The 22,683-nt window shown below is 33.3% G+C and overlaps 2 protein-coding genes across 2 annotated transcripts; both read left to right on the forward strand.

Moving 5' to 3' along the window:
• Window positions 1-10,392: 10,392 nt before the first annotated feature.
• On the forward strand, window positions 10,393-10,761 carry LOC145016538 (phenylalanine ammonia-lyase 1-like). Its single transcript, XM_078974822.1, has one exon. It carries the CDS (start codon window positions 10,393-10,395, stop codon window positions 10,759-10,761), a length of 369 nt encoding a protein of 122 aa, XP_078830948.1.
• A 1,601-nt stretch (window positions 10,762-12,362) lies between these two features.
• On the forward strand, window positions 12,363-21,942 carry LOC145015369 (phenylalanine ammonia-lyase 1-like). The gene is made up of 2 exons (XM_078973835.1): window positions 12,363-12,885; window positions 20,102-21,942. Exons 1-2 carry the CDS (start codon window positions 12,506-12,508, stop codon window positions 21,852-21,854), a joined length of 2,133 nt encoding a protein of 710 aa, XP_078829961.1. The 5' UTR covers window positions 12,363-12,505; the 3' UTR covers window positions 21,855-21,942.
• The last annotated feature ends 741 nt before the right edge of the window (window positions 21,943-22,683 follow it).

Here is a 22,683-nt window from a genome sequence, read left to right on the forward strand (position 1 = left end):
TATGACCTTCGCCTTTAGTAAACATCACAGTAAGATGTTTTGAATCAATCTTGCCAATCTTCATCTTATTCACATCTCCTGGTTTCAGTGTCGACTTGACAGTCACCTTCTTCTTCATTACCTTCTCTATTTCCTGATCCATACCTGCAACCTCATGAACATATGAAGCTAACATCCTCTTCAAATGTTCTAGAATCGGCTCATATTCCCCCGAGTTGGTGAGCAGGATGTTGAACAACAGAATCCAATCGTGAGGATTAAGATTTGGAAGATCTGCTAAAGAAATCATTGACACCGAGTTTGCAGACCCTCGAGTGATCTTGAAATTCACATTTACAAACATTCCAGCAAGTGTCGGTTTCAATACCTTGATAGTTATGATTTTCTATGCACTCCATGTCAGGTACTGAGGCTGCCCATAACTCATATAAAAATCGATAAGCTCTCGGTCAACCTTCGCATGAAGGAAAGGCACCTCGGCAGTCCAATCAAAGCAATGAAACGCAAATGCTTTTCTTTTGATTGGCATATCGAACTCTGAGTCCTTAAAGTTATCACAATCGAACGAAGCAACAGGTTCCAAACAATAAACACTTGGAAACTCTATCGCTTGGTGGATTAATGTCTCTTTCATCCACAAGGAAAACAAGTCCTTTTTGCAGTTTAAGGCTTCTTCTTATTCCTTGTTTCTCCTCTCCCTATCCTCTGCTTCCTTTGTAATTCTCAAATTCTCATCTAACTCTCTATCACTTTTCTTTCTCTTGAGAGCATCAGCAATCGTTTCTTCAATCTCATTGTCACTGTCATCTTTAACAATTTTAAGCTTTGTTTGGGAACCAGAACCTGAAGCTACATTATCCTTCAGTTCGGTTTTAACATGATGAGCACCCTCTCCCCCTTGTTTTGGAGTAACAAACTTCTCCGAAACACCATTCATTTCATGTAGCAGGTCAAGGGCTGGAAGCAGTTTGATGGTAAGATGGTTCCGAATGGTCAGAGTCAGTATTGAATCATGAGCACCAAGTATGTTGGTGAGCATATCCTTTACTTCCCCTGCACAGCTTCTAAACACAGCTCTCTCTGCCTTTAATAAAGCAATCTCCTTCTTAGCTTGAGCAAGTTGAACTTTCTAAACTTCAATGGTAGAGGCTTGATGAGCAATGTCTTCTTTAAAGCACTCGATGTTGCAATATCTACACGAAGTGAGTCCAGCCGAGAGGAAACTGAACTGATAAGAGACGTATTTTCAGCTTGGATGGAGGAACGAATAGATTCAAACTTCATTTGTTCTTCCTATAGTGATTTGGAAAGAGAATCCACTGAGGCTTGCACATTGGTGGCATTCGTATCGGCATTCCCTTTAAGAGAATCCAAGAAGATCTGTGTTGTATGAACAACATCGACAGAGGCCTTTCTACAAGTGGAAGCAGACTCATTGATTGCTTTAGTGGGTTTGTCAATTGAGTCTGTGTATTGCCCAATGGCAGTCTCCACAAAAGCCTTCAGGACAACACCACTATAAGCCTTGTTATCAGCAAGCAGTTTGTCCAACTTTTCATTTATACTTTCCAAGTGTTGGCTTGTAATTGGAGCCTCATCATCATCATCGGTGGGAAGTCGGTAAGGAATAAAGTATGTGGAGTCATATTCATCATTAGCACCACCGAGAGTGGCACCGGAGTTGATTGAGTGTGTTGGAGAAAGAGGTTTAGTAATTACTGGAGGGTCGGTTTCAGTAGGTGCCCCTGTATCAGATACGTTGACCCTTACTGTTGGTTCAGGAATAGTAGTGGTGGTGGATTGGGATATTATAGTAGTTGTAAGGTGGTTGTAGGAATAGAACGGAAGAAATTGGTGGTTGTGGAAAAGAGGTTGTTGGGGGTGATGTGGTAACAAGCGAAAGTATAACTTTCGGTTTCGGTGATGGAGGAAGAGTTGGAAGTTTGTGAGAATGAGATTCGATTGGAGTAGGAGACCTTGGTGGAGTAGTACCTCTTGGAGATTCCTGATGAGTTTCCTCTTCTTCATCATCTTCTTGATTGTCAGAACTAGGAGGAGTTGGATTTTTGGATCTCTTCGCCGTCTTCTTGATTTTCTTTGGTTTAGAAGAGGCCTCTTTCTCTGACTTTTGCTTCTTCGATTTTGAAGGCTTAGATTGATCCTCCGCTATTGTTTCCTTCTTTATTGTTACCCTTTTGCCTCGGTTGCTTGGCTTGTCAACTGCATCCAAGGTAGCCTGTTGCTCCGGAGATAGAACTCTCGGCTCCTTGGGAGGAAGTTTTCAATAATCAGCCATCACTTGACTTTCGGCTGTAACACTTCGATACATGGTCTCTAGAATAGAGCCATAATGTGGAAACTTCATTGGATCAGAAAGAATGATCTTCTTTGTATGAAACATTTCAATGGACGCGATTATGACATCTTTCATCACCGGAATATCCAGAGTATCGATATATGTCCTTGTAATGAGTGTCCAAAACCTTCCGCAAGAAATTTCGGAATGACGAGTGGAAGCATTGAGACTCTGCACAACTTCGGACCATATTATGGACCCATAATCAAGGTTTAGACCATTGTAAAGACCATAGAGAATGGTTAGAAATCCATTTCATAAAGCATCGAGAATAGCTGTGCAGTAGTGATGAAGTCGGGTGAGATGATAGAGGAATCCACATCAAGATACAGCAAAGAACAAAACCTCCCTTTTGAAATAGAGGCCTTTTTGGAGTGAAATTGAAAGTAGATACGTTCTTTGTTCTTGTCGTAGGTTGCAGAAGAGTAGACTTGGGACAAGAGAGACATAGGAACAAGTTCGAATTGGGTTAGGGCAAGAACCAATGGAGAATACTTCAAACACTCAACAACTTGTAACATGTAGGAATCATACAGGAACGAATTGAGTTCGATAATCATGTTCTGATTTTGCTTAATGGAAAGAAATGCCGATGAAGTAGTCTGATCATGTGCGGAAGAAGAAGTCGTCATTGTTGATCGAAGAAGGAAGATGAACAGTTTAAAGCGCCTTTACAGTTGAGAAACTTTGATGCTGGTAGAAGACAAAGAATCATCGAAACCCTTTATATACCGTTGCCAGGAGAGAGAAAAATCATGACGATAATGATGTAATGACGAAAACATTGCCTGAAAAAGCGCGATGTGATAGGTTGGGTGTTCCTAGGTATGCGGCAGCACTCGTGCGTATAGGGACCATTCAAATTCACTTGCCCAAAAGGATTTCCTCAATCAGCATTTGAAATAGAACTTGCCATACGAACTTGAATTGCTCTTGTTTCACTAGAGGATAAATAAAACTCAAACATACCATCATTAGAATGTTGGAAAATTAAAAATTTACGTGCAATAGAGTGACAAGAGATAAAAAATAAAGAAAATGTATATGGGATGTGAGTGATGTCTTATTATCATACAGAAAGTAGGGGATTCCAGGCAAGAATCGCTTCCTTCAAAGTCAGGAATGACTTGAAGTGCTTGTGTGGTTTCCCGAGAATACAATCAAGTGTTTGTAAAGAAACATTAAAAGGCTTCTTTTCAATACATAGGCGTAAGGTGGCTTATCTTCAACCGAACATCAATTCTTAATATAAGACCGAGTGTTGGAAGAAGTACTTGTGAGACCGATGTGGTCTGTTGAACAAGTAGGTAGGATATATTTTATAATTACAATAGAGTTTATAGAAATCTCAAAAACAAAACTAAATTGGATCTTTATGGGAAGAGAAGCCTTGGTTTTAGACAAATTCATAAAAGACCGCAAAAAAAGAGGTTTTAGTCAGTAACCAGTAAGATCTTGAATATAGAAATTCACCATCAATTCATTATAGGTGTTGTATTTTGGGTTTCACTCAGCACGTGGTATTCGTATCTAAGATCATAAACACAGATTTGATGTAACCATAAACCTAAGTGGTAAGAACTGAGAGTCTCAAGGGTTACATTTGTGAACCGATAGTGGATGGAGAATGGAATGAGGATGGTGAAAGAACTGAAAGTACCTTCTGCTATAAAAACATGACAAAGTAGAGAAACTCTTAACTCATATGAGAAGAGTAAGGTAGCTCTAGACCGAGTAGATAAGAACAACCTGATTGGGAAGAAATGATAGGTATTGATCGAATCATTAAGGCCTTCCTCTAAGTCTTAGAGGCTTTGGTCAACATGCAGCAACATGCTTCTAGAGACCCTTAACTAGTTCATAAAATAAGCATCATACCTGCCCTAGCTTTGAACTCTATTGTACTGTTATACTTGGAACCTATTGAAAAGAATGAACAAACACACACACCACACAAACAAAAAAAACAAAACAGAAAAAAATATTTGTGAATTTTTAAAGTTTTCTGGAAAAAATATTTTTTAGATTTTTGAAGTTTTTTGAAAAATAAAAAAAAAATAAAAACAGAAAATAATAGAGATATACATAATATCCGACTGAAACCTTAGTGTTATTGACTGAAGCGAAACAGACCAAGTGATCAGTTCATTTTGGTTCCGTAAAATTCCAGAGCCAAAATAGACCGAGCAATCGGTTCATTTCGGTTCCTGAAAATTATGGAGCCGAAATAGACCGAGCGGTCGCTCCATTTCACTTGTCTAATTTTAATGCAAGATTCGAGGATTCGGTACCGATTCTGCTTCCATCATACCCAGACCTTGTAAAATGTTATTAAAACATACTTCAAGTAAGGCCTTGGTAAATATGTCAGCCAGTTGATCAGAGGGTCGAACAAAATGCACTTCCACGTTCCCATCTTCGACATGATCCTTGATAAAATGATATCTAAGTGCAATATGCTTTGTTTTGGAATGTTGCACTGGATTGTGACAAATCCTTATTGCACTTTCTGAGTCACAATAGAGAGGAATCTTCTTCATGTTCAGCCCGTAATCTCTCAGCTGACTTTGAATCCATATAACTTGAGAAGTACAAGAAGCTGTTGTAATGTATTCGGCTTTTGTTGTTGAAAGTGACACACATATTTGCTTTCTAGACTGCCAGCTAACAAGTTTTCCGTCAAGAAATTGGCATCCACCTGTAGTGCTCTTTCGGTCTAGACCACATCCTCCAAGATCAGCATCAGAAAAAGCTTGAATAAAGAATCCTGATTTGGCAGGATACCAGAGACCAAGAAATGAAGTTCGCTTTAGATAACGGAAGATATTCTTTATAGCCACCATGTGAGATTCTCTTGGATTTGCTTGAAACCTAGCACAATAACAAACAGAAAACATAATGTCCTATCTACTAACTGTAAGATACATAAGGGACCTTATCATTTGTCGATAAAGTGTTATGTCAACAACAGGTTTCTCCAGAGATGGGTGTTAACTTAGTGCCAAATGCCATAGGAACCTTCACTTTAGAGTCACCTATCATGCCAAATTTTGTTAACAGGTTCTTTGTGTATGCCTCCTGTTTGATAAAGATGCCTTCTGGACCCTGTCTAATATTTAAACCAAGGAAAAAACTAATTGGACCCATTACACTCATTTCAAATTTAGTCTCCATCAACTTTCTGAATTCAGCCATTAAGCCAGGATTCGTAGAGCCGAAGATGATATCATCAACATAAATTTGAACTGTCATTAGATGTTTGCCTTTCTTTCTTTCGGAAGAAGGTAGGGTCAACCGAACCTTGCTTAAATTCTGACATTTTTAGAAAATGAGTGAGGGTTTCATACTAGGCTCTCGGTCCTTGCTTCAAACCATAAACCGCTTTATCCATCACATAGCAATGATCAGACTATTTCTCATTTACAAACCCGGGAGGTTGCTCAACATACACTATTTCTTCTAGTTCTCCATTCAAGAAAGCACATTTGACATCCATTTGGAAAACTTCAAAGTTTTTATAGGCAGCATATGCTAGGAATATTCTGACTGATTCTAACCTTGCTACTGGAGCGAAGGTTTCCTCATAATCTATCCTTTCCTCTTGACAATATCCTTTTACCACCAACCGAGCCTTGTTGCGAATGACGTTCCACTCTTTGTCAGGGCTAGTCAATTTAGAGACGATAGGCGTCAAAAAAATGAATTTTTGATGAAAGATTATTTAGAATCGTGCATATAAAGAACGCCGAAATCCGAGTTATAACGAAGAAGTTATGACATGTCGAAGTTTCGCGACAGAACCGGCACAACACAGCGCGACGTAAATAGTGAATTTACGTTAGAGCGATATTTAGCCTTACCAATCTAAACGAAAATCGTAGAGTTTTGATATGTGTATTTTTATATATATATTTATGCACTTTATCTTAATATTTTGGCCTTATTTATTCTATTTTAGAACTAAAAAGTACTCATAATGCTTTGAATTATGTTTTGCAGCTATTCGTTGTCGATAAAGCACAAAAGAAAAGACTGAAGCGGAAACCGGACTTCAAAGCTTAAAGGAATTAAATTGCTGAATTAGAGGATTACGCCCCACGTACAGACTTGCACCGGATAGACTTGATCGCAAGTAAATCTTGAGTACGCGCCGCGTAAACCTAAGTACGCCCAGCGTACTTAGGTCGGCTACAAAGACTATAAATGTCGATTTTCAGCTAACCAGGAGAGGGGATTCGACTTCTAACCTAATTTAGTCGACAATTAACTTCTGTTAAGCCGTTTTGAGGGTCTAGAAGGCGGCAGGAAGGCCGTTAAGCTAACGGGAGCGGAGATCGGAAGGATTGGAGAGCGGATACATGTCGGTAATCATATGGATTGCTAACGTGACCATGTTTAGCATTCCATTGTGGTACTTTTCTGTATTTAGTTTCTGATTTGGGTGTAAAAACCTTTTACTTTGTGTTTATGATTGAATGAAGCTTTGATTATTAGACTAATTGCTATATTAAATAGTATATTTGTGTTTAATTTATCTTGCCAAGCTTGTTGAAAGATCCTCATGTGTTAATGATGATTATTTTTTGTTAATTGTTAAGTGAATTGAGTTGTATGAACATCTGCTTGATTTGCTTGTCTCTTATGATTTTTGATGACCATCGAGATTATAAGACTAGAAATAACGAATGTGAAACTAGGATTAATTTGAGAATAAGTAAGTTAATGTGTGAGCCTTGTTTGATGACCATCAACAAGAGGTTAATTAAATGTTAAATTGATTAACTATATTTACAAGTCTTGCTCGATACGAACTGAACACTAGGAAGCATGTTAGTTTAATCAACTGATCACTGTTTGAATTGACTTGCTTGCTAAAGGATTAGTTATAGTGAACGCAAATCTAATCATTTTAGGAATCGGTGAATATGAATAAATGAATTTGTGTATGCAATTGTCTATGTTTTTAAAGTGTAATTTGTCTAAACCAAAGTACCTGAAGAGATTCGTTTCCCTGTTAGTTTATCGAGAATGGTTAATTAATTGTTAGTTTGAGAATTATTTCTTTTATTCTTTTTGTGTAACCTGTAACCTATAATTAAATATATTAAATTAATCCACCGTTCCCTGTGATCGACACCCAACTTACCTAAGCTATACTGTAATCTGACTAGGTACACTGCCTATAAGTGCATAGTTAGTCTAAGTTTGTTAGGTTATAAATATTAAAATTAATGGGTACTTTTGTGCACATCAAGTTTTTGGCGCCGTTGCCGGGGAACGGTTTGTCATTAATTTAGTTTATTTGATTATTCGTTATTTGTTTTTAGTTAGTTTTTATTTTTAGTTTGATTTTCGATGATATCATTTCACTTGTCGGGAAGGTTCTTGTTTTTATTTTGCAGGAATTTGGGATTGTACACATTGCTCGACTTTACTTTTTGCATGGGTTTCGAGAATGAAAGCGATTAGGGAATTCTTGACCTGCTTAGCCTACTACTTTCTTGATTTGTCCAACTCAATCCATGAGGCGTAGTATAGCAAGGCGTATTGTGGTGGTTAAGTGGAAGACTGAGCTCTTGCTGTTCTTGACTAGTTAGGTCACTTCTTGTTCCACTTCTAGTTAAAGGTGCAAGGAAAACAAAGGAAATATTCTAACGGATCCCGAAAGTGGGTGTTTTCGCAAACCAATTCTTGCATGCAAAGGTTTTTGATCAACCATTGTTGTTTGATCTTGACAAAGATAAGTGATTATGACATCTCAATTTTTTTTATCACTCATCGTGAATTCATCATTAGCTAAAGAAATTAAAAAGAAGAAAAATAAATAAATAAATAAATAAATATGTTTTAAGTCCCTTAATTAAATAATTACAAAGAAAAGGAAGTTAAATCAAAGGGTAGGAAAAATTTGAAAAATATACAAATTACGCCCCGCGTAAGTTTAATTACGCCATGCGTAATGTGCCTCGGATCGCGAATGAACATTTCAGGGGGTTGAGGTACGCCCCGCGTACCCTTGTGTTACGCCCCGCGTACATAAGTGACCAGGTAAATATCTCTTGACTCTTTGACTTCACTGTTATTTTCAAACCCCTCCTTTCTCGCATACGCTGTGACGGAAGAAGCCTCCTAAAGATCCTAAATTTTTTTCCGTTTCTTGTTAAATCCAACACACAAGTAAGTATTTCGGATACTCAATAGCTTGGGTATTCTGGTTGTAGATCCAATACTGTTTTAGATGTTGATTGGATTTGTTTGCAAATCTTCGTGAGACATGGTGAGCTCCTAGAATCAAACCTGTAAACTTGAGATTATGGTTTTATCTAAAACAGAGTTTCCGTTAATATGAGGAAGACGGCTTCTATTTATACGATAAAAGCGGAAACCCTAATAGAATTCTGATTACAGAAGGAATGTGTATTGATTACACAGTCTCCTGCTCTGATACCAAATGCTAGAACTCAGTTCAATCAGGATCGTTTGATTCTATGCATGCAAACAATTAAGAACGTAAATATAAACACGAATATGGCTTTGAATATGTCGTATGATTAATACTTCAACGCCTCAGAAGAGCTCGACTAAGAACTTCAACTGTAGAGGCGTTTAGGGTTACAAAGATTAAACGTAATAAAAGTCATAGGAATACAATGCATACATGCATGCATATATATATATATATATATATATATATATATATATATATATATATATATATAGTATAACCCTACTTAGATAATCACGGATGGACAGGCCCAATCTGGATACAATACAAAAAGCCCATGACGCAACACAAATAAACTCTACACTAATGTTCTTAAATTCAATTAATTACATCAAATCTACTTGAAAACAAAACCCAATAGCTTTAATGCCACTGATGGGTTTTGAACATAGCAAACAATCATATGTGTGCATGCAACCCTAAATGTTGGATCTATGTTTTCTCTATTAGACATACAAGCATTGAACACAAAAACCAAAAACCCTAGCATGCTTCTACTATTTTCGAAATCAACAAAACAGGGATTAGAACACATAAATTTATTGTTATATTGTAATAATAATGGATTCCTTGAAGATCTCTTCCTTTGAGAACAAGTGTCGCAAGGGTAACACCTCTAATGGCTCACAAACACACTATGCAAGAGCATGAGAGGAGAGATGAAGGAAGTTGCTCCAAGTTTCGGCTCTTCTAGGGTTTCATAAGCATGTCCGAAACTTAGAGGGGTGAGGCTCTTTTTATAGTTAGGTTTCTTAGTCCCAAAACCAGGTTTTACAGTTGAAAACGAACCATTCTCGTTTTTTTGATTTGGATTGGTGTTATGTACACCATCTTTCCTCAAGCTATCACAAGAATTGGATGGTGGGTATGGAGAAGCCAATTTAGGGATGATGGATAAATCTTGGTCTTAGTGTTGGGTGATTGTTTGTAGATGGTAGTTTGCTATTAGATTTTATAGTGGATCATAGTGGTGGTGGTCGGAGGTTAGTGTTGATGGTGGCAGAAAGTTAATGGAGGTGGTAGTCGAATGTGGTTTCCTGACACTAAAAACAAAGAACGGAAAGGATGGGGTGGATTGGTTTGGTTTCTAAATTAAAAGGACCATTTATTTAATTAATACATTTTGAATATATTTAATTAATATTTTTCTAATTAATATTATCGACATTCGATCTTCTCTCAAAACCTTCGCTCGTCTAGTTGTCTCCAGTGCAATGGCTGACGTGGCATCATAACAGCCATCGGTTTAGATGACCACCTGACGGTTACCACCGTTTTCCAACTAACTCTCGGGCTGCCAAACCTAAACCTGTTGGGCAACTTCATAAGTCGTGTATTTAAACACTTTCATCTCCCACATACAACCCCAAAAAATTATAGCTTTAACAGCTTCATAATTTCCTACCAAATTTTTTCTTTCAATATTTTATCAACAAAATTTCAACCTCTTTCCACAAATTATTTCTGAGTTTTGCAAAATAAAAAAATAAAAAAATAAAAAATAATAAAAAAAAAAAAAAGACAAAAAGACATGGAGCGTTCCAACAGACATACCACGAATGGGAATTTATACATGAATGATCATTTGAATTGGGGTGCTGCGGCAGCAGCGTTAAGCGGGAGCCACCTGGATGAAGTGAAGAAAATGGTGGAGGAGTATCAGGATCCAGTGGTGAAATTGGGTGGCGCAAGACTGACTATTGCTCAGGTAGCAGCTTTAGCCACTAGCCATGCGAACGTCGTTCAGGTGGAGTTGTCGGAATCTGTTCGTGATGGAGTTACAACGAGCAGTGATTGGGTGATGAAAAGCATGTTGAAAGGTGGTGATACATATGGAGTCACCATCGGTTTTGGTGCCACCTCTCATCGGAGAACCAAGCAATGTGGTGCTCTTCAATAGGAGCTCATTAGGTATAATTTTTAAAGATCATTACAACATAAAATGCATTCACATATTTTTCCGTTTTCTTTCCTAGTTTTTTAGACACTAGACGTAATTATTTACACAAAATTTCGATGTTTTTAAGACGTATTCTAGACATGCTTGCAACATAGTTTTCATATATCGATTTTTTTGTTTCTTTACTTGATACACCAATTATTATTATTATTATTATTATTATTATTATTATTATTATTATTATTATTATTATTATTATTATATATATATATATATATATATATATATATATATATATATATTAAACTTATCATTTGTTTTGGCAGAATTGGTCCTTGCACTTTGCTCCTCATTCTTTATCTATTTTTACACTTTTTAGGAGCATTTTGATCCATTTTCTCAAAAATTAACGGTTTGTCAACTTTTGGTCCTTGCAATCAAGTAAGTCGTTGACACTTTAGGAACATTTTGATCCCTTTTGGCCACAAAACTTTAATGGTTTGACAACTTTGATCCATTTTCTAAAATTTTACTAATTCCTACCCTTCTAATTTTTTAGCCGTTTTAATACTTCTGATCCTTGCAATTTAAACTTTTACATTTTTTCATAAAAACATGAAAAAAAACGGTTTGAAGCAAAGCTCGAGCTTTTCATCATTGTACTTTCTACGTCTGTTATATTTATTGATTCGGAAACAACATTGAAAGCTTCTGGCCCCCGCATAACGGGGGTAACCCTTCTAATTATTATTATTATCTGAAAAGCATCTATATCTTTTCTTTCTATACTAATAAAACTTGTCATTTTTTCATAATTATATATATTTTTAAATGCTCTATAAAAATGATACTCATCATTTTCTTATTATTTTTTATTTTTAAAAAAATATTGATGTTAATAATAAGTTATATAATTATTTATTTAATTCCTGATTTTTATAAAAATTTTAAATTCGTCTTGAATAATTTTCGTTTATGACTGTCCATAATTAATTGTATTTTTATATTGAAAATCATACAGAATCACGTTTAATTAATAATTTATTGAAAACATTTGATTAATAATTATAAATTTACTATAAAAATTTAATTATTTTTATAACAATGGTTTCCAAAAGCTATAACCTAATATATTAATAATTTAGAAAATTCAAGGTTTTAAGTTGAAATGCGTGCATTTATGTCGCCTATGTTTTTATCGTCCCTTTTGTCATATAGTTTTTGGATTTCTCTGTTGGTTTAAATTATATGCTTTACGAAATTAAACAAGATTTATTATATATATGAAAAATGAGTTCGTGGTCGCCCACATGATAGAGAGAAAGGGCTCGTAATTAATATTTTTCTAATTAATTAATAATAATATAATGAGGAAAGAAATAGTAAGGACAAATCAACCATTTTATATGGATTAGGACATAAGACTTCCAAATGAAAAACTAAAACTAAAAACCAATCACAAATTACACCAAAGTATAGGGACAATTTGTATACTTTGTCCTAATAATATTAGGCCTGCCAAACCTAAATTTGTTGTACAACTTCATAAGCCGTGTATTTAAACACTTTCATCTCCTACATACAATCCCGGAAAATTATAGCTATCTCCCACATACAATCCCGGAAAATTATAGCTTTAACTTCATAATTTCCTACAAAAAAATTTTCTTTCAATATTTTATCAACAAAATTTCAACCTCTTTCCACAATATATTTCTGGGTTTTGCAAAAAAGTCAAAAAGAAATGGAGCGTTCCAATGGACATACCACAAATGAGAGTTTATACGTGAACGATCCTTTGAATTGGGGTGTTGCGGCAGCAGCGTTAAGCGGGAGCCACCTGGATGAAGTGAAGAAAATGGTGGAGGAGTATCGGAATCCGGTGGTGAAATTAGGTGGCTCAACACTAACTATTGCTCAAGTAGCAGCTGTAGCCACTAGCCATGCGAACGACGTTCAGGTGGAGTTGTCGGAATCTGCTCGTGATGGAGTTACAGCTAGCAGTGATTGGGTGATGAACAACATATTGAAAGGTGGTGATACCTATGGAGTCACCACCGGTTTTGGTGCCACCTCTCATCGGAGAACCAAGGAAGGTGGTGCTCTTCAACACGAGCTCATTAGGTAAAAATTTTAAAGATCATTACAACATAAAATGCATTCAGTTATTTTCGATTTTCTTACCTAGTTTTTAAAGTGACAATAGACGTAATTATTTACACAAAATTTCGATGTTTTTAAGACGTATTCTAGACATGTTTGCAACATAGTTTTCATACATCGATTATTTTGTTTCTTTCATAACTGTCTTCTGCACATGACTGGGGTTTTAACTTGAGTTACCTACGGGAGCAGCTTACCAAGTTAAGCAATCATGAGGTGGTTATTAGATTACTATATGACACTAAAATTACAAATAAAAATAAAAAAAAATAAAAAAAAAAAAAACATTTAGAATATTGAATAGATAACTTATGATTTCAAGAAAAATCTGCTAATATAGAGTATAACCCTTAAATCGCTTTTAGCTGAGAATGTTACTATTGCCGTTACATGTTTATAAAAATATTATAACATGAATCTTTTATTAGTTTATAAAGTGATTTTCTGTTCCGATAGGCATTCGGCAGATATGCTTTATCCTATAGACTATGGAAACAAGTTTTATTCTCATGGTTAAGATTGTCGATAAACAATATTAGTGTGAAAATAAGGATCAAAAGCGATATTAATTACTAGATAAAATATTAAAACAAAAAAACTTAGTATAACCCGGAGGTGCACAAATATTAATTTTCTTTAAATTAGTTGATTTTTGCAAATTGTTTGGCAAATACTTTAGTCTACAGTGTCTATTTACTATCGCTTTAGTTTGGAACGGCTTTGCAAACAGTATTTTTTAGAACTGACGAAAAAACAGGACTTATTCTTTTGGGAACCATTTCGGTAATAATCGAATTGACCTAGTTTTTTTAATTAAAAAAACCGTTATTTTAACGCAATTTTACTTCCAAAATAACCGAACTAATTATAACCGAAATGGTCTTAAAGAATACACACCCAAAATCAGTTCAAAAACTAGTGCACCTCCGATAATATTAGGAGTTATAAAAGTAAACGATTTTTAAGGTTAAAAACTCATTTTAAAATATGTATTATAAGTTTGGTTAGATGTCCGAAAAAACGATAAAATTTTGGAATTTTATTTAAAATATAATATAATCTTAATTGGTCATAAAAAAATTATCTAACATATATATATATATATATATATATATATATATATATATATATATATATATATATATATATATATATATATATATATATATATATATATATATATATATATATATAGGGTTAGGTTCATGTGAGACGGCCTAATTTTGTGAGACCGTGAAACACATTTTTTTATTTATTTTTTATTTTTTTTAATTTTTTTTAGTTAATTCAAGTTCCGAAAATAATATTTAAAATTTTTTTTTTTTGATTTTTCCATTTATTTTGCATTTTAAAATTATTTTTAGAATATGTACAGTGTAATATTCTATTTAGAATATTTCACGTATTTTAAAAAAAAAATAGAATTTTTTTTATTTTTTTTTATTTTTTTTAGTTAATTCAAGTTCCGAAAATAATATTTAAATTTTTTTTTTTAGATTTTTCCATTTATTTTGCATTTTAAAATTATTTTTTAAAATATGTCAGTGTAATATTCTATTTAGAATATTTCACGTATTTTTTTAAAAAAAAAAACGGGATTTTTTTTTATTTTTTTTTAGTTTTTATTTTTTATTTTTTTTAGTTAATTCAAGTTCCAAAAATAATATTTAAAAAAAAAAAAGAATTTTTGGTTTTTTTCCATTTATTTTGCATTTTTAAATTATTTTTAGATTTGGTCTCACGGTCTCACAAAATTAGAATGGTCTCAAATGAACCTGAACCTATATATATATATATATATATATATATATATATATATATATATATATATATATATATATATATATATATATATATATATATATATATATATATATATATATATATGTAACTAAAAAAAATATAAAATATTCTAACTAAAAAACTATATATAATTATTTAAATATTATTTTCGGAACTTGAATTAACTAAAAAAATATATAAAAAAAAATTAAAAAAAAAATAAAAAAAATTCCGTTTTTTTTTTTAATACGTAAAATATTCTAAATAGAATATTACACTGACATATTCTAAAAAATAATTTTAAAATGAAAAATAAATGGAAAAATCTAAAAATTCTTTTTTTAAATATTATTTTCGGAACTTGAATTAACTAAAAAAATAAAAAAATAAAAAAAAAACTCTATTTTTTTTAGATATGAGAAATATTCTAATACAATATTACATTGTACATATTCTAAAAATAATTTTAAAATGCAAAATAAATGGAAAAATCAAAAAAATTCTTTTTTTAAATATTATTTTTGGAACTTGAATTAACTAGAAAAAATAAAAAAAAAATTAAAAATTAAAAAATGCGTCTCATGGTCTCACAAAATTAGGTCATCTCACATGAACGTAACCCTATATATATATATATATATATATATATATATATATATATATATATATATATATATATATATATATATATATATATATATATATATATATATATATATATATAGCTTCAGGTTCATTTGAGACCATTCTAATTTTGTGAGACCGTGAGACCAAATCTAAAAATAATTTTAAAATGCAAAATAAATGGAAAAATCTAAAAATTCTTTTTTTAAATATTATTTTCGGAACTTGAATTAACTAAAAAAAATATAAAAAAAAAATTTCGTTTTTTTTTTAAAAATACGTGAAATATTCTAAATAGAATATTACACTGACATATTCTAAAAAATAATTTTAAAATGCAAAATAATTGGAAAAATCTAAAAATTCTTTTTTTAAATATTATTTTCGGAACTTGAATTAAATAAAATAAATAAAAAATAAATAAATAAAATTCTATTTTTTTTGAAAAATACGTAAAGTATTCTAAATAGAATATTACACTGTACATATTCTAAAAATAATTTTAAAATGCAAAATAAATGAAAAAATCAAAAAAAAATCTTTTTTTAAATATTATTTTCGAAACATGAATTTACTAAAATAGAATTGCTATATGAACCTGCAAAACATGCAATATATATTCTTCTTTCTCATAGTGAGTTATATATTCTAATCTATTTCTTGTTAAGAGATTTTTCCTTTAACTCTTTCTTTTCTCTTCTTTCTCATACTTTATGATATAGTCTTTTATTCTCATAGTATACTTTACTATTCTTTCTCATCACATCTGTCTCTTTTAATATTTTTCTCATGCATTTTCATTGTATTTATATCTTACTTTATCTTATACTCTTATTGTCTAATCTTTACTCTTCATCTCATACTCTGTATTAGCTTCTTTACATAATCATGTCATACTCTCTCTTAGCCTCTTGTCAGGCTCATCTCATAGTATATATATTCTACTTAAAATATATATATGCATTCTATTCTCATATTCTTACTCTATTCTTCACACATCTGTTACTCTCAGTATGTTTGTCTCATACTCTATTCAAACTCCATCTCTCTATTCTCAACTTGAACTAACAGTCCCATTTCATGTTACAATCTCATCTATCTTATAAGGGAAATAAGATCCAATTAACATTACCCGGTGTACTCATTCGGGCTTACTCCTATCTCTTATGATCCCTCGTGGATCCTTAATCATTATTATTTTTATTTTGAATAGCTCATGGATTTTATATACTCTTAATGTTTCACGGAGTACATCTAAGTTCTTAAAAGAACTACATTTTCTTGTTCCACTCATGAAACCTTTCATTTATCTTCTTTAACAATACAATTTTATTTCCACAAGAATCATGCTCTTATTCCCATAGAAATCATAATCTCATTTCTGAATGAAAATAATCTCATTCCTAAAAGAATAATCTTTCTACTATTCTCTTATTCTTTATTTACACATGTTCCATGGACATTTTATCCCTTTATCTCATCAAGAGATCTTTTATACTCATCTAGTATTTAACTCATTAAGTTCTTAATATAATTCTTCTTATATCTCGTAGGTATTCGACGCAATACCATTTACATTTACATAGGTATACATACTTTGTTATTTGGTTATAGTTCATCTCATGCTATTTCTATTTCTACCATCTTTTGGGTATTGACAAATACCTTTCTCGTCTAACCATACATACATACTCTCGGTTTACATACATGCTCTACTATATGTTTCTAAATGTATACCTCATACATACTGTAAATATACGTACATATTTAGATACATGCTTTTAAATGTATATTTTTAATCTATCTTCATCTAATAACTTAAGGTCATTCACTAGTGTCTCAAGATCAACATATACGCATATGTGTGTGTGTGTGTGTATATATATATATATATATATATATATATATATATATATATATATAGAGAGAGAGAGAGAGAAAGAAAGAGAGAAACATAAACATACATACACAAAAAATCTAGTGAGGCTGAATAATAACTCACCTTGTTAATTACTGAAGACTAACTACTCTTTCGCTCCATTCTCCTATTGATGCATCTTTATAAATCTTCATTGCTCAAGACCTATTCATGCAATATGTCAAGTCCCTTAGAACATGTCTTCGCCTATTCAGAGCTTAACGACCTTCTTATATCAAAATGGTTAATTAATGGATCATAATTCTAACTTCACAATTTCTACTTCTAAATCTAATTCATGCATTGAATTAAGCATCCCATACTACCTAATTCATTACCCTCTGATCACTAATGTATTAATCATAATCCTTACTAGATAGGGTTTCAAAACCTAACTCTCATCGGATTGATTTCACTATAGAAATCACTTACAAAGCTTGATTAAAGAGTCTAAACACTCTCAATAATATCATAATCAAGATATAGTTCGACCCATTCAACCATTCTGATCAAACTAAACATTTCACCAAAATGGAGAAATCTTACATTAATGGAGAGATGATGAAAATCATTGTTAGATTCCATCTCTTGCTTCTTTTAGCCTTCTTCTGACTCTAAAATCGCCTTCATTAGCTCCCAATCGAGTTTGGTGAAATAGGTTTGATAATAGAGGTTTAAAAGATTAAATATATATTCTTGTAGCGTCATCACCCCGTCGAAAGCTTCTCTCATGTCATGGTGACAACATTCCACAAATTTCAACATTGGGACATTTTCTTCCAATCATTAAACTTGCATAACTTCTTTGTTTCCAACCTGTTTCCTACAAACCTTATATCCACACAAAGGTGGGGATGAGATCAACAACTCCATTAAGCCACTTCTTAGTGACTTAATATGGTTCTTAATCTATTAAGTCATAAAGTTGGCCTAAAAAGCATAAAATTCACTATTATACCCTTTCGACCAAAATGCATCTTTTTTTGCATTTCTTTCTTGAACTTACTTGTCTAACCTAACCTAAGTGACTTAAACTCATCTTGGTTATTTTCATGAACACACAACTTCATAACCCTTCTAAATTCTCATAAATGATCATTTTGCCATTTTTTTTCAATATTTGATTAAAAATCAAATATTTCTAAATTTCAGGTTCTTACATTGCATGCCTACATTTTCTTGTTTTCTTGTAAAGTTGAGAACCTGAAAGGCAATGGTAATGTTATCAGGTTTAGCTGTCGAGATATAAAATATGAATTTTAAAAGTCATGAATTATATGAACTTCTTTATCTTAACAATTTAAGGTAGATTACTTATAAAATTTTAGGTGGTTTATAAATAAAGTTTATATATTACTTGTGAAGAAAATAATTAAATAAATAAAGATGGATCTAGTGACCCACCTTCCCAACATGTATACAATGACCTCTATCAAGAACTAACATCGTTCCTAAAATGGTCCCATTACAAGTTTAAAAATTGTTTTATATATTTTAAATTATATAGTTGTCTATAGAGTAGAAATGATGTGAATAATATATAATAATTAAAGAAAGAGTGGGCCTTATAGGCAATGTTTTGAAAACCGGATCGGAGACCGAACCGGTCGTCTTACCGGTTCGATGGTTCAACTGGTCAGATCGGTCTCAAAAACCGGGAAAACCGGATAATGTCATAATTATATTTAATTATATAAAAAATACAAAAAATAAAATATATATATATATATATATATATATATATATATATATATATATATATATATATATATTTTAAATTTCCGGTTTTGACCGGTTTTGCTGGTTTAACCGTACCGGTTATTACCAGTTCAATCGGTTTTTACTGGTTTTCACCGGTTCAAATGAATACCGGTTTTTTGGCATTTAAGAATCGGATCCGGGACCGGTTCCCGGTTGAACCGATCGAACCGGCCGGTCCGGTCCGGTTTTCAAAACATGACTTATAGGTCTTTCTAAACTTGCAAAACTAAATCATATATGGCAATATACAACCCATTTGCAATAATACAGTGGATGGTCTTAGACGTGAAAGTTAAGTAATTAAATTCTGACTATGATAATACGTATTTAATACTTTCTAAAAGAAAGCAATAATCATATTTTCTCCATTTCCCGTATTTAAACAACATTTAACTATTCTGCACAATATTGAAGATGAGATATCATATACATACTTTTACATTATCATCAAACTATGTTTTTGTTGTGTATTATATTAGAAGTAAACAAATGCGTTAATAACAAGGATAGTAAAAAATACTATTATATTTTAGAAATAAAAGGAAAAAAATAAAACACAAACTATCTCAGTAATATAATTATATATTGCAAAAATTATTATAAACCATTTCTGATTATAATATATGACATATCTTTTATAAGAAAAACAAGAACAGTTGTGCTTATGATACAATATCTGAAACATATATTGGTATCCAATACTGTACCCAATGAAATTGCTGCAATACTGTACCCAATGAAATTGTTGCATGATCATTAACACCCAATGACAATAATGTACCCAATAAATTATTGAAATGGTTTTGTTAAAATTGCACGTTTGATTCTTTTTTTTTTTGCACTCGAATTGTTCCTGTAGTTTGATTTTATTTCGTTTTTCATTCCTAAAGTTTGGTCAAAATTACACATTTGGTCTCTAATTTTATGTATGTAAGGGACGAAAAACCAACAAAATCAAACCATATGAACAATCCGAATGTAAAAAATAAGTTAGGGACCAAACGTGTAATTCTAACCAAAGGGACCATTTCAATAATTTACTCTAATAGTAATTATTTTAAATTAACTGGGATTTAATGTGACCAATTTCAGATTCTTGAACGCCGGTATCTTTGATACAGCGGTGGGATCATCAGACCACACACTCCCGCAATCAACCACAAGAGCCGCCATGTTAGTCAGAATAAACACCCTCCTCCAAGGCTACTCCGGCATCCGATTCGAAATCTTGGAAGCCATTACAAAGTTTCTCAACCACAACATCACCCCATGCCTACCCCTTCGTGGCTCCATCACAGCCTCCGGCGACCTTGTGCCACTATCATACATTGCCGGACTCTTGACCGGCCGCCCAAATTCCAAAGCTATTGGTCCCACCGGAGAATTGATTGATGCAACCTCCGCCTTCAATCATGCCGGTATCAACACCGGTTTCTTTGACTTACAACCTAAAGAAGGACTTGCATTAGTCAACGGGACAGCTGTGGGGTCGGGGATGGCATCTGTGGTTCTTTTCGAAGCTAATATCATTGCAGTTTTGTCGGAGGTGTTATCCGCCATTTTTGCTGAAGTCATGCAAGGAAAACCCGAGTTTACTGATCATCTGACACATAAACTCAAGCATCACCCTGGCCAGATTGAAGCAGCTGCGATAATGGAACACATTTTGGATGGTAGCTCCTACGTTAAAGAAGCGAAAAGGATACACGACATAGACCCACTTCAAAAGCCAAAACAAGATCGTTATGCTCTTCGTACTTCACCACAATGGTTAGGTCCGCTTATTGAAGTGATACGTACGTCTACAAAGTCAATCGAGAGGGAGATTAATTCAGTTAATGATAACCCATTGATTGATGTGTCAAGAAATATTGCACTTCATGGAGGAAACTTTCAAGGTACCCCGATAGGTGTTTCGATGGATAATACTCGGTTAGCGATAGCATCGATAGGTAAACTCATGTTTGCTCAATTTTCGGAGCTTGTAAATGAGTTTTACAACAATGGGTTGCCATCTAATCTCTCTGGAGGACGAAATCCAAGTCTTGATTATGGATTTAAAGGAGCTGAGATTGCAATGGCAGCGTATTGTTCGGAACTACAATTCCTTGCTAACCCTGTAACCAATCACGTCCAAAGTGCTGAGCAACATAATCAAGATGTTAACTCACTCGGGTTAATCTCTTCACGTAAAACAGCTGAAGCTGTTGAGATTCTGAAATTGATGTCGACGACTTACTTGGTGGCATTATGCCAAGCAGTTGACTTGAGGCACTTGGAGGAGAACCTCAAGTCGAGTGTAAAGAATTTGGTTAGCCAAGTTGCGAAAAAGGTCTTAACCACTAGGCCTACTGGTGAGCTTCATGCATCTCGATTTTGTGAAAAAGACATGCTTACGATTGTAGATCGGGAGCATATATTTTCATACATTGATGATCCGTGTAGTGCAACTTATCCTCTCATGCAAAAGCTAAGACAAGTTATGGTTAGTCATGCACTTGCAAATGGTGAAGCGGAAATGGACTCAAGTACCTCAATCTTCCAAAAGATTGGTGCTTTCGAGGATGAACTCAAAGCCCTTTTGCCAAAAGAAGTTGAAAGCGTTAGGGTTGCTCATGAAGGTGGAAAATTGGCGATTTTTAATCGAATTGAGAAATGTAGATCGTACCCATTGTATAAATTTGTGAGAAAAGAACTTGGAACTTCTTATTTGACTGGAGAGAAGACAATGTCACCTGGAGAGGAGTTTGATAAGGTGTTCTCCGCGATATCGGCTGGAAAATTGATTGATCCATTGCTTGACTGTTTGAAGATGTGGGATGGGACTCCACTTCCTATTTCATAAGTAAATGTTAAGACTTTGAGTTATTGTTTATGAAACGACAATTTTTAATTTAAAGTTTGTAATTAGATAGAAAAATTGAGTAAAACTGTTGGATAATCGAACTGTTGTATAAAGTTTCTATTTTGTTTTTCGTTATAGTTCATGGGATGATTTATTTCGTCGATAGTATCTATTATGAGGAGTAAGTTACATGTTTAGTTCTTAACGTTTGGTTTTCATAACACCCCTGGTCCGACGATCACCAATGTGCAAATTTGGTCACTCATTCAAACCTACGTAACACTATTATCTCCTTTTCCCTCTCCATCTCCCCCCTCCACCCCCACACGCTCTCTAGTCCAATAAATGGTTCTAGAAGTCAACCATTTAATTGGTACTTATGGCGCCCCATAGCTAGTATTACAAATATACCCTAGCTTATCGGATCTCATATGAGATACAAGTCAACCATTTAGTATTAAATATCGTATCACCTACGGATTTGTATTTATTTTATTTGAAACGACAAATCTAATATACTCCTAAATCCACTTATATCATCAGTGGGAATAAAATCTTCGACCTCAAGGAGAGAGCGTAACACCCGATCGATCCACTTCTTAGACTTCATATGTGATTTCCCGACAACACTCTTCGTGCCACATACATCTTGATAGGAACCATTGAGAGCCTTGACTTCATAGGTACACCAATCGGAACCCACTAGCTACACTATACGGAATCCGCATCCCGTATGTGAAGGTTTGTTGGAATGACAAACACAGACTAGAGTTCACTTGGGAATGCGAGGACAAACCGTGTAGGAGGTACTCTCTTACCTCCGCTTGGC

The sequence above is a fragment of the Lactuca saligna genome, chromosome 9 (assembly GCF_052625555.1).
Source record: "Lactuca saligna cultivar CGN05327 chromosome 9, ASM5262555v1, whole genome shotgun sequence".
NCBI classification, from domain to species: Eukaryota; Viridiplantae; Streptophyta; class Magnoliopsida; order Asterales; family Asteraceae; genus Lactuca; species Lactuca saligna.

Bases quoted from the DNA above. Each gene is read 5' to 3' on its own strand.
- LOC145016538 (XM_078974822.1), top strand. From the start codon at position 10,393: ATGGAGCGTTCCAACAGACATACCACGAATGGGAATTTATACATGAAT.
- LOC145015369 (XM_078973835.1), top strand. From the start codon at position 12,506: ATGGAGCGTTCCAATGGACATACCACAAATGAGAGTTTATACGTGAAC. The intron at 12,886-20,101 runs GTAAAAATTTTA...GACCAATTTCAG, and splicing joins CTTCAACACGAGCTCATTAG to ATTCTTGAACGCCGGTATCT.